The sequence below is a fragment of the Lemur catta genome, chromosome 21, assembly GCF_020740605.2.
Source record: "Lemur catta isolate mLemCat1 chromosome 21, mLemCat1.pri, whole genome shotgun sequence".
NCBI lineage: Eukaryota > Metazoa > Chordata > Mammalia > Primates > Lemuridae > Lemur > Lemur catta.
In genome coordinates this window covers 18,305,553-18,318,533 of record NC_059148.1, presented here as the reverse complement: position 1 = coordinate 18,318,533, position 12,981 = coordinate 18,305,553, and the positions used below count along the sequence as shown (strand labels likewise).

General features: G+C 47.4%; 1 protein-coding gene across 1 annotated transcript in view; it reads right to left on the bottom strand.

Moving 5' to 3' along the window:
• Positions 1-349: 349 nt before the first annotated feature.
• The window catches only part of LOC123625901 (SV2 related protein), a 49,596-nt gene continuing 36,964 nt past the window's right edge, over positions 350-12,981 (bottom strand). The window contains exons 10-16 of the mRNA XM_045534617.1: positions 11,802-11,875; positions 10,017-10,093; positions 7,353-7,460; positions 5,085-5,196; positions 4,200-4,281; positions 1,794-1,883; positions 350-699 (exon numbers count right to left, since the gene is read on the bottom strand). Coding sequence (XP_045390573.1) covers positions 493-699; positions 1,794-1,883; positions 4,200-4,281; positions 5,085-5,196; positions 7,353-7,460; positions 10,017-10,093; positions 11,802-11,875 — 750 coding nt within the window. The 3' untranslated portion in view covers positions 350-492. The remainder of the gene's footprint in view (positions 700-1,793; positions 1,884-4,199; positions 4,282-5,084; positions 5,197-7,352; positions 7,461-10,016; positions 10,094-11,801; positions 11,876-12,981) is intronic.

Below are 12,981 nucleotides of genomic sequence, written 5' to 3'. Positions count from 1 at the left end.
AAGAGCTGCTCAGCCACACCTAGGTCACCTGCAATCTCAGAGAAGAAAGCCTGGGGCCGGGCGTGTGGGAGACACCTACCGAGCAGGTCCGGTCAGTGGATGGCAGGTGTCGCCCGGACCTGGATTGTATCTACAGAGAACTTTTGGTTCTTGCTCACCAAGGGTATAAACAGGCGACGCTGGGCAGCATCTGGTTGGCTGCTGGCATCACCGGACCCTCCTAATGTGGTAGTTTTCCCATGCAGATCCTCAGGTTATCAACAAACCGTCCCCCACAGGTACAGAGAACCCCCTAGAGCCAGCACCTCCCCATCCCCGGGTGGGCCTCAATGAATATGAGCAAACAGAGTCAAGACACAAAACCCTGTCGGTCCAGGTGGTCCTCTTGGGTGAGTTCTTGATGTCGGCAGTGACGATCGGTGCCCTAGCTGGGCTCCGCCAGCTCCCCCAAGCTCTGCAGCCTCAAAGACCACTTCAGCCCCCCATTGGTCACTATTCTTGAGAGCCAGAGTTCGACCTGGGGACGCCTGGACCGTGCGCCCCTCGACCGACCATCTCCTGGCCCCACTCCCGGTGGCTGGACTCCTGCAGTCCTCGGCCTTTGGTCTCAATGGGCAAAAAGCAGGAGGCCAGGGCGGCCAGGAGGCAGCAGCCACTGTAAACCGCCAGCGTCAGGTACACGGAGGATTCCAGCATCACCTGGGGAGGGAGGCATAGGTTGGTGAGAGCGTGAAGCATTGGTACCACCAGCCATCCAATAACACTGATAACACCAGGCCCTCTCGTAAGCATTCCATGCCGCCGCTCTATGAGCTAAGTACTTCATCCCCATTTTACAGAGGGGAAAACTGAGGCTCAAAAAGGCTAAGTGGTATACCCAAGTTCATACAGATAATAAGGATGGGGCTGGGATTTGAACTCAGGTCTGTCAAGTTCAAGTCTGGACTCCTTATAACCACACTGTCTACTTGGCCCCTGTCTGTCCAAACTTCCTAACTTCATGGCTTGGGGCAGTTCCTCCTCTGCTGAAGGGCCCAGGGCAGGGTCACTTCCTAATGAGAAGCTACCCAGAGGCACCTGGCACCTGGCACTGTGCAGAACACAGATGGGTGCTCGGCAGGGGCTGGGCTCAACGGGAAGTGACTGCTTAGTGGGAACGAGGTTTCCGCTTGGGGTGACAGGAATATTTTAGAACTAGACAGAGGTGGTGATGGTACAACAATGGGAATGTGCCGAAAGCCACTGAATTGCTCCCTTTAAGATGGTTCATTTTATGTTACGTGACCTTTACCTCAATAAAAAAAGTGATACCAACAGAAGAATACTGGATATTCAAAAAGCAAAAAGACTCAACAAGATCTCTAAAAATCAGTAGCGATGCTTCAAGACACACGAAGAGTTGCACGATTCTGCAATTACATCTAATTATCCAACTCAAAAAGCAGGAACTGGGACGTTTGTTTTCTACTAAATCACGTTGGCTGACTTGTTTTCGTCCAGATTGTTTTTAGCCAAATCGCCTGGCACCGCAGGGTCCTCTGCGTAGGAAAGACCTGGGTTTGCTTCCCTGGCTTGTCCACTTCCTGGCTGCGGGACATTGGGCAAGTCCGCTTATCCTCGGAGCCTCAGTTTTCTCAACTGCACGCAGTATCTCTTCTCTCCTAGAGTGTGTTCTTAGGATAAAATAAGCTAAGGCACACAGGGCACTGCAGACAGTCGACAGGTAAGTAACTGGTTGCCATGCATTGGGTTTTGTCACCCCCACCCACTCTGTGTTTGGAGGCGACACCCACCTGGGCAATGAACGGCGTGATGAGAGCACCGACTCTTGCCATGCCACTGCAGGTGCCCAGGCCCAGCGCCCGGGTCGCCGTGGGGTAGACCTGCAACACAGCGGTGGACGCGGGCTCGGGAGAGTGCAGGTTCCTCCCTCCTCTGCAGCTCCGTGCTGATGGGACCCACCCCATGCACAGGCCTGAAGTCAGGGCAATCCCTTGGGTGCCGGATGGGGGCTCTCATCCCAAAGAGGATGGGAGGTTCAACTGAGAAAGAGGGCAACAGGCTGAACCATGGGTGGGAACCCAGCAAGGGGGTCCCCCCTACCCCTTTGGGAGGGGGGGAATCCCCAAAGACTCCTCCACCAGGAACTGCTGCACATTCAGGCCCCAGGCATTGCTCTACCTTCCACTTTGTATGAGTTCACCTTGCAGCACTGGTCATGGGCTTCCAAGGAATTTCACAAAGAGAGAGATTGAAATGTTTATGGCTTCTCAGTTAGTACCCAGCAGGGGCCACATGCCTAGCTCTTCCCTGGGCAAAATGAGAATGGCCAAGGGGGAGTGTTTTCTCCACTCCCTTCCCCTGCCTGCTGGCTGGGAGGGGGACTCCAGGGCCCCAGGGCAGGACTTCTCAACCTGGGAACTATGGATGTTTGGGGATCCGTCATCATTCTGTGTCTCCGGCGATTTTCCGGTGCATTGTAAGATGTTTGGTGGCATCCTACCCACTAGGTGCCAGTAGCACTTCTGTCCCCCTGCCCCCCATTAAGACAACTCAAAACATCTCCAGACATTGCCAAATGTCCCCTGAAGCAAAATCACAAGATGCAAGGAGCCTGCATACCTGAACCACTGTGGGGAGGAAAGCTGTCCCCCACCCAAGAACACCCATATTGAACACTTTCACAAGTGAGAAGTTTCTATTGTGTCAAAACACTCTACTTTAGGATTTCTTTTTTTTTTTTTTTCTTTCTTTCTTTTTTTTTTTTTTTGAGATAAGGTCTCACTCTGTTGCCCAGGCTAGAGTGTCGTGGCATCATCACAGCTCACTGCAACCTCAAACTCCTGGGCTCAAGCAATCCTTCTCCCTCAGCCTCCTTAGTAGCTGGGACTACAGGCATGCACCTCCACACCTGGCCAATTTTTCTATTTTTTGTAGACATGGGGGTCTCGCTATGTTGCCCAGGTTGGTCTCGAACTCCTGGCCTCAAGTGATCCTCCCACCTCAGCCTCCCAAAGTACAGGGATTACAGGCTTGAGCTACCATGTCTGGCTTCAATGTCACTTTTAAAAAATGAGTTAGTATTATAATCCCATTTTTTTTCTTTCTATGATGGAGAACATTAAGAAAAGACTCAAGTAGAATGGTCTAATAAATTCCCTAGTACCAAGCACTGTGACCTGTGCTTGTTTTAGCAACACCTTTCTCATCCTCTTTCCCTCCTGAGTTACACTGAAGCAAATCCCAAGGGGGATATCATTCTATCCACTGGATACTCTGTACGTGCTACTTTGAAGGCTATTTTTCTTTTAGAAAAGGACTGTGGACATTTCCCATGTCCATATTTGTCTTCTATGACACTAGTATGATTTCTAATGGCCACACAGAATTCTATCACTTACCATTTAATTAACCTATTCTTGATTGTTAAAAGTAGCCAGCTAGGTTAGTCTAAGCCAGAGGTCAGTGGACTCTTTCTTAAATGACCAGAAAGTAAATATTTTGGGCTTTGAAGGCCATAGGGTTTATGGCAACTACTCAGCTTTGCTGATGTGGCACAAAAGCAGTGTAGACACAGTAAGAGTAAATGAAAGGGTGTGGTGCATTCCAATAAAAGTTTATTAATGAATACTGGAATGTGAACTTCATCTGTGTCCCTCCACTAGAAATCACACACAACTCTCTCCTGAGACCCTGCACAGCCCCCTCCTTCACCCCATTGGCCTTGGGTGACAGTTCCCCCAGCCACCTCTGCCCCATTGTGACCCCTGGGGCACTGCTCTGTCACTCGTTGGTTTCCCTAATCCCTACCTCACACCATTGTAACTCATTTCTTTATAAAACTCTTCTCAATTACCCAGTTACTCAATTTGACTAGTAGCATGCACCAACATATATATATTAGGAAAAACATCTGGAAACACACCGGACTATTCAAGATGGTTGCCTCTAGGAGGAGAGAATGTGGGGCCCTTTCAGTTTCGGTTTTACACAGTTATATAAAATTTGGAATTTTGACACCGAGCATAAGCTTCTAGGAGCAGGAAAAATGGTTGAAAACTAAGCTGAAGTACTGAAGGGCTTCACAGTCACCATTCAACCCCAGAGACAGACTTCAGTCTGCGCCGCCCAGGCTGGGTGTTTCTGGAGGCAGAGCTTCCCCCCTCCCTGCCCCAGCTCTTCCCAGACACCCCTCCTACCTCAGGTGTGTAAACATAGGCTGCTTGGAAGCCTCCAGAAATAAACGCTCTTGCAATGAAGAGTAACAGAGTGAGCACATTTCTAGGGAGAAGGGGGAAAAAAAGCAGATGATGGTATTTTTTTTCTATCTGCCTGTTTCAGCAAAGTCCTATCTTCCCAGGCAAAATTTATACCCTCACAAATTGACAAAGGTCACCTCCCCCCAGAACACATTCATGCAGACATGCAGGCATGCATGTTCCGGGACCGTCTCGAAAGGCCTGCTTTTATAACTTTGTCATTCTCCAAAGCATCAGGTTTGAGAGGGTGGAGTATCTCTGGTGCCCAGGTTGGGGACAAGATTGGGGAGAAGAGATATAAATAATTAAAGCCCAGACAGGAACTTGTTGGGGCAGGAATTGAACCAGGAACCAGCTGTGCTAGGGAAAGTAAACTACTATTCAGTATTTTCAGGATAATTCTGGTCCCCAGCCCTCTCTTCCATTGTTCCCATAGATGTCCCAGAACACCAACATTTCAGTGTTTAAGCTACACGTCTCAGCATTCCTCAGACCAAGACGTGGCCCATAGATCCCTCATTGGGTTTCATCTGGGGCCTCTCAGAGGTCAAGAGAGGCATGGGCTACTACTATATTTTGAGGCTTTTGGTAGATGCAAAAATGGAAAAATGCCAAAATGGTATCCCAAAACAAGATCTATTTGAAATATTAAATATTTCCACTGGACAAATTGAGACTTAGCACATATATAAATTAAATGGCTACATGTATGATCTCATTGGGAGGTGATGTCAAAAGTCTAAATTTATTGGAGCGAGACTGGGACCAAAGTGCCCTCCTGCCCCCACCCACATCGGAGGCCCCAACTGAAGCCTGATAACCCACCTTCCAACACAGATAAACAGCAGGAGGCTGCAGAAGGAGAAGACAACGAAACACAGAGCCATGGTCTTCTTGCGGCCCAGGCGGTCAATGATCCACAGAGTCACGAGGACGCCTGGAAGGAGAGCAGGGCGTGGCAGGTAGCTGCCAGTGTGGTTCCCAATGACCCCCCACCCTGGTATGCACATCGTGTATCATCCCTCCCTCCCCTTCCATGTGGACGAGACCTAGGGATTCACTTCTAATGACAAGCAAGAAGAAGCAAAAGTGATAGAGTTATCACTTCTGAGATGAGGTTATAAATGACTGTGACTTCTGTTTTGCTGGCATTCTCTGTCCCTGGCTCTTGTCCTGTGCTTGCCTTGATGGGGAAGCCCCCTGGCAAGGAACTGAAGGTAGATATCTGGCCAACAGCCAGTGAAACACGGAGGCCCTCCATTCAAAAACCCTCGAGGAATTGAATCTGGCCAACGACCATGTGAGCGAGTGTGGAAGTGGATCCTGCCTCAGTCGAGCTTTCAGATGAGACCGCAGATGCTGGGCCAACTCCTTGATTACAGCGGTGTGAAATACACTGAAGCAGAGGACCCAAGTGAGCCACTCCTGGATTTCCGACCCACGGCGACTGTGAGATAATGTGTGTGTTGTTTTAAGGCACTGCGTGTTGGGATGATGTGTTGCATGGCAACAGATGACAGAACACAGGTACCAATAGGAGCCTGAATGGTGGCGTTCACTGCATCCAAGCAGTAGAACACCTGGACTGGGAGACAGAAACACCTAGGTTCTAATGCCTCCGCTTGCCTCTAACTTGCTGTGTGGCCTCAGGCTAGTCCCTTGCCTCTCCTGAACCTCAGCTTCTTCATCTGTAAACTGGGACTACAATAATAACACACTCCACCTTGGTAGAGGTAGTGTGATATAGCATAGTACTTATTATTAATAATAATTAAATGTGGGCTAAGTATTCTTACATCTATTATATTGTTTAATCATCGAAACAACCCTCTAAAATAAATGCTCTTCATAGTTCCATTTTCCACATTTATTCAGTCAATAAATTAAGCGCCCACTGTGTGTCAGGAACTGTTCTAGGAGTTTGGAATGTGTCCAGGAACAAAAACAACTAAGACAATCAATATAATAAGTCAAGGGAAGAAGGACCTGAGTTTCAGAGAGGTAAAGTCACAGAAATGGAGATTAGTCATGCTGATTTAACTTCTGAGTCTTCAGTCTTACCTGCTAAGCTATACGAGGAAAGGGTTTTATTTATGTGTTTATTTATTTAATGTAGTCTTTTAGAGACATGGCCTGACTCTGTCATCCAGGCTGGAGTGGAGTGGCACCATCATAGCTCACTGTAGCCTTGAACTCCTGGACTCAAGCAATCCTCCCACCTCAGCCTCCTGAGTAGCTGAGACTACAGGCACATGGCTAATTTTTCTATTTTTTTGTAAAGATGGGGTCTCGCTCTTGTTCAGGCTGGTCTCAAACTTCTTGCCTCAAGCGATCCTCCCACCTCAGCTTCCCAAAGTGCTGGGATTATGGTATCCAACCAGGTTTGGATTTTTCATGCTCCACGGATCCTTCCCAATGTGTCTGGTGTTAGGGGACAATTCTAATTCTCCATGGGTCTCTCGTATTCCCGTACATCTTGTGAGCAGAGGCATTAGCTGCCCTTCTGTTCCAGACTATTGTGTCAAGGTTGTTTGTATTGCAAACAGCCTTGGAAGGCAGAAATACTGTCTCCCTTTGGGGCAAAGGGCACGTTTGTTTATTGCTTAATATAATAAAGATGATGTCTCCCTTTGAGGCAAAGGTTGGGCAGATTTCTGGAAGCCCATTATAAAAGATTTAGCTTCCCTAAACTTTGGGTTCCTCAGTTGTGTTGCAAATCCATTGCATGTGTTAGCATCCACCTGGGTCCCTTCTCATCCCTGTGGGACTCGGGGGCAAGTGAAACCGTCACCATTATCCTACTCATGCTGCTCGCTATAATAGTCTCTTGTCTCTGACCCAGGAATCTCATGTCTTCTACCAGCATGCATGAAACTGGGCAGCTTAACTTGTTAGCCTTCAAATAGGATAAAATCTGAGACCTGTCACAGTTCTTGACAACTTGTAGCTAAGAATTGAGACAAAAAAAAAAAAATCCCTGGCTGACCTAGAAATGGAATTTGCTTCCAAGTGGCACAGACCGAGCCACCAGCTGAACAACTGTCATATTCTCAGGCTTCCCTGCCTCAGCCTCACCTTGCACAGGTCCCTCACCTGGGAATTCGGAGAGGGTGGTCCACAGCAAGTCCATGTAGTCCTCCTCGCTCAGGTACTCACAGGCCAGGCTGCATTTGGCCTCTACTGCCTTCTTCCGACTGGAGACTAGGAATGGGGGGGTGGAGAGAGAGAGTGTGTGTCATACCCAGCCTTAAATCACATCTTCCTGTTCCCCATACCTCCTTCCCTGGCTATGAATTTTCTCCTAAAACTGGGGCTAATAAAACCACTGTGCACGGTTGTCACATGGCAGGCTTTTTTTGGCACACAGACTCTAAGGTGGTCCCTTGATCTCCACCTCCTGCTACTCACACTCTTGTGTGATCCCCTCCCCTGGGGTCTGTGACTTGCTTCTAGCCTACAGAGTACAGCAAAGGTGATGGGATGTGTGACCGTACTGCGTAAGTTTGCAATGACCATCTTTCTAGGACTGTCTCTTACTCTCTCCCTTGGTGACTATGAAGGGTCAAATGGCCGTGTTGGTGACCACAACGGCAAGGAACTGAGGGCCCCCTCTAGTCTGAGGGTGCCTCAGCTGACAGCTGGCAAGAATCTGAAGCTCTGGGTCCTACAACCACAAGGAACTGAACACTACCAACAACCCACATAAGTGGGGCAGAGGATCCTTTCACAGTTGAGCCTCTAGGTCGTATTGGAACACAAGCAATGGTTTTCATTTATATATTGCCCATTGCTGACTTCCTGCTACAAACACCAGAGTTGCATGGCCCACAAAGCCTAAAATATTTACTTCCTGGCCCTTTATAGAAAAAGTTTGCCAACCCCTGCTTTTTAACATTGCCCTGGATCCTCTGTTTAGCTTCAGCGCAAGGATTAGGGGATGCGATTTATGTTCAATCAATACCAAACCCTACGATTGAATCTAAACGGAGGCACTTCTGCAGAGCGTTTCATGTAGACTCTCCCACACCCCTCAGTAAGCTGTGACTCCACTATCTCATTAAATTCTTATACCAATAGATAAAACTATTACCTAAGATTATAGAGGCTTAATATGAAAAAGGATAATTGGGCAAACCTTAAAGCCAAGCAGGAACTTGAGTCCTTTATCCTCCAACCTGGGTTCAATGCTAGAAATCTAGTATTATCTTAAAGACGGAATGGTTTGAAAGCACAGACATCTGCACATAGAATTTTCTTTTTATTCTTTCCCTTTGTCCAGTGGTTGCCACCTCCAGCTGCACAATAGAATCACCTGGGGGAGCTTTTGAAAGTTGCTAATGCCCCGGCTTCACCCACAGCCCCCTCCACCCCTGAGATACTGGTGAAATTGGCCTGGGCATTGTTTAAAAGCTTCCCAGGTGATTCTATTATGTGGCCAGGGTGGAGATCCAACCCGGTTCTCAAACTTAATGTGCACATTAGAATCACTGCAGGATAATTTCCATAAAACTCTGAGTAGTAGCGTAGTACATGGGGGTCTTTAGGGGATTAGCAATGAGCATTTTAAGCTATATGCAATTTTCCCCTTAAATACTGTTCGACAAAATTAATTGGGAGGCTATTAGGCTGAGACGGCTCCTGAATTCTAGGTTCCCATGTAAGCAAACCTGAAACCCAACTCAGAGTAACCAAAGCAACCAGAAACCACCGATGAACGTCTACTAGGGGTGTCAAGGCTACTGTTCCACTTTAACCAATTAAACAATTTTTTTTTCTTTTGTTTTGAGGCAGAGTCTCACTCTGTTGTTGCCTGGGCTAGAGTGCCGTGGTGTCAGCCTAGCTCACAGCAACCTCAAACTCCTGGGCTCAAGCGATCCTTCTGCCTCAGCCTCCCGAGTAGCTGGGACTACAGGCATGCGCCACCATGCCCGGCTAATTTTTTCTATATATTTTTAGTTGTCCAGCTAATTTCTTTCTATTTTTAGTAGAGACAGGGTCTCACTCTTGCTCAGGCTGGTCTCGAACTCCTGAGTTCAAATGATCCGCCCTCAGGCTGGTCTTGAACTCCTGAGCTCAAATGATCCGCCGGCCTCGGCCTTCCAAGTGCTAGGATTACAGGCGTGAGCCACCGCGCCCGGCCTTAAACAATTTTTTGTCTTGCTTCTGTGTGTACCCTATGTTTAAGCTTATGCGAGGCCATTGTTCTGAATCGGCCTCCTGCACCAGGGCCTGGCGGTCCAGGCCAAACCAAAATGGAGTCACTTTTGCTAAGTGATGTAATCAAACTGAACTTTGAAAGGGGCTGCTTTTCAAAAAAAAAAAAAGGAGATTCACAGCAAGCCCCATGAAGGAGCCTGCCTGAGCTGGCCTGAAAAGGAAGTCCCTTCTGTTTTAACCCTATAAAGAAAGTCACTTTGAAACAACCCGTCCTCTTTTTGCTCCTTGTTCCTACTTTCTGCAGCTCTTTTCTGCTGCTTCATGAATCGCTGTCTATTCTGATAAACTCTCTGAAATGTTAATGTGCTTCAGCTTATCTTTTAACCACGCTAACTTCAGAGCCCAAACCGTGACATGAAATGTAGCTCTGCTAATGTCAGCTCCACGGTGACGAGACTGCACGGGTTTTTCCAGAGCATCGTGGAAGCCAAAGCAGGGCCAGGCCCCAGAAGGGCAGAGCCCCGGGGGGGAATGTGTGCGTGACTCTGTATGCACTGGGGGAGGAGGTAGTCGGCCGGCAAAGAGAACCGCCATACTCACTGCTGCAGACATCCCCCGCCTGGAAGAGTTCCGTGGTGAGCAGGACCAACCCGTAGTAAGAAAACGCGTTGGAAAACCTGCCAGGAGCAAGTGAGAAAGGTGAAGAAATGATCAGAGAAATGCAAGCTTCCTTTTCCCGTCCCTTTGGGAAGAGCCTGTGTCTACAGCAGCAGGGACCAGTCTTTGGGCTGCACTGGGTCTTTGGGGGCTTTACTGGGGACCTTGAGCAGGACGATGGCAGGTAAACAGCATCATGACGTGATGGAAGGGAAGTGGTCCTGTGTTCTTGGAAAGACTGAGAACTACATCATATTCTAGAGACACAGCACCCCCAAGGCTGTCTACGCAACTGCCAACAGGTGAAAACGTTAAGGACCAAAATTTGAAACAAAAACAGTCCTGTTGACATCTGTCGGGGCTTCTGGGTCCAGTGGGTCAACTTGGACATGGGATTTTAGAATTTCAGAGCAGAACAACACAGTTTATCAATTCCTGACGGACATAGGAGCTAGAATAGTCAAGTTTACAGGGCCAGAACATTCTTGCCCGGTGGAATAGTTAACGTGGGAACCCAGTCAGAATCGGAAGCCAGTGATTAATTTCCTGGGGTTACAATCGGTGCTAGCAATTGTAGTGACTTCTCCAGGGCACTAAAATTAGCCTCCAATTCATTGCTTCCGTATTCAAGTAGTGAATACTGAAAAAATTATACACACTCAGAGGTACATATTCTTAACTCTGTCCCCCAACCCCTTTTTAAAAAATCCTGTGGACTCCACACTTGTACATCAGGTGTTTAATAAATGCTTGGTGAGTTGATTCAGCTCTTAGAAATGTGGGGGCAGAACTGGAGCTGAGTTCTGTGTATGCTCAAAGCTTTTTTCTCCTCTTCCCTGTAATCGACCACCTTCGGGACACTTCCCTGCTAATTAGCACCTCTGCTCAAAGGTGAATAGGAAAAATGAGAACTGGTTTGAAAAGAACACAAAGCCTTAAGCCAGGCCAGTTTGTACACTGTTAATGCCGTGTTCATGAATGGGTCCAAAGAGAGTTGAAAGATGGCTGAAATCCGATTGGCTGTGCAGTTGAAGGTGATTACTGTCTGCAGATGCCACCCCGACTGCCAGCCTTCCATGGCTGTTGTTTAAGAAAATTTGAACAGGATCAGAACTGGAAGTTCTAAAAATGACCGTGTTGACCAAATCAGCGGCTCCCAAAATACACGCCATGGTGACACCCAAGGCAAGATGAGCAGAGAGGAAGACACTGATACGGCATAAATAGGAAATCGTATTGTGGGGGGAAAAATCCCTTTGAAATTTCCTTTCAATTCTTTTGAATTACATCTCAGTCTCATGTATGTGCTATTGAATTTTTAAGACCTCCCCTTTATCTCGGTCTTTCTGTCTCCTAAATATAGAAGCTCATTGCCTGGCAAAGCATCAATCTAGCTACTTTTTACTGTATTCATCCTTAAGAGCGACTTTTATCTATGACCTACAATTAAAATATTTTCCTTTGAAGTAGAGATAGGAAGTTTCCCCTTCAAAGATCCTTATCTGAGTAAAAAGCAAGTCAAGTTAAAGAAAAAAAAAAAAACTAAGAAAATAATGGTACAGATGACAACCCGAATATGGCAGAGATCAGGAGGGTGATGTTCAAACTACTGAAATTTGCAAACGCTGCCTGAGATCAAAGTGGTCTCCATGCACCGCATTAAAACAAAAGCCAGAACAGGGCAGAGTGAGTGGAAGGGGGTCAAAGCGGTCCCCAAACAGCTCTTACCATATAAACCACAGCAACAGAGTTGTCCATCGAAAGTGGGGCGTGAAAAGGTCCCTCATTTTGCCTCGGTCTTCCTGTTTCGAGACAAGCACATAGTGTTTATTCTCTGCCCTGCAGATGTGTGGGGCACCAGCTGGTGGCTTGAGACCACTGCTGGGAGGGATGCTTCTGGGGACAGGACACACAGGCTCTGTGAACCCAGGACTCAAACCTGCAGGACTCAGCTACCCAGCCCCGTTGGCCAGACCCAGCAATGTCCAGGGGCTTGATCCCACAAACTGAGCTGTCTCATGCCCTCCAACCTGGAAACTTGGAGCTGGGAGGCAGACCCCTCAGACCTGGCCGCCTCTGGCCTTGAGCAGTCCCTTGAACCCGGGGAGCAGAAAACCAGACCAAAGGGTGTCACATAGTCCAATCATTTCACACACACACACCCTCTCACCCAAAGCCAGCTCTAGGTCAAGGTGACGACAATCAATGTGCCGAAAAACCAATTCACCGAAGGCCAGTTTCCCAAAACACTGATTAGCTGAGTGACTCATTTGCCAATTTTATATCATTTACAAATTTATCAAATCTTTGTTTTACAATGCTCTTTTAAAAATATATTCTTGGGCCAGTGCGGTGGCTCATGCTTGTAATCCTAGCACTCTGGGAGGCCAAGGCGGGAGGATCGCTTGAGCTCAGGAGTTTGAGACCAGCCTGAGCAAGAGTGAAACCCCGTTTCTACTAAAAATAGAAAGAAATTAGCCAGGCGTGGTGGCCAGCACCTGAAGTCCCAGATACTCAGGAGGCTGAGGCAGGAGGATTCCTTGAGCCCAGGAGTTCAAGGTTGCTGTGAGCTGTGATCATGCCACTGCACTCTAGCTGGGGTGACAGAGTGAGACTCTGTTTCAAAAATATATACATTTTTTTTCTCTGTGATTATATTCTTCTTAGATATATATTTAATGAACATATTTTTCTTAGCAGCAGTTTGAGAAATGCTCACTTATTTAAACATGCTAAAAGTTAAAAAATATACATCCTATGTCGTGGGGGTGCAAGCTACCCATGTCTTCTTGAATAAAAATATTTTGTAATATATTGTTGGATAAGAAGACAATATCGTTAAATATGTCGATTGAATATATTGGAGAAAGTTTGTATTTATTGAATATATTTTGGAATAGAGCATTAA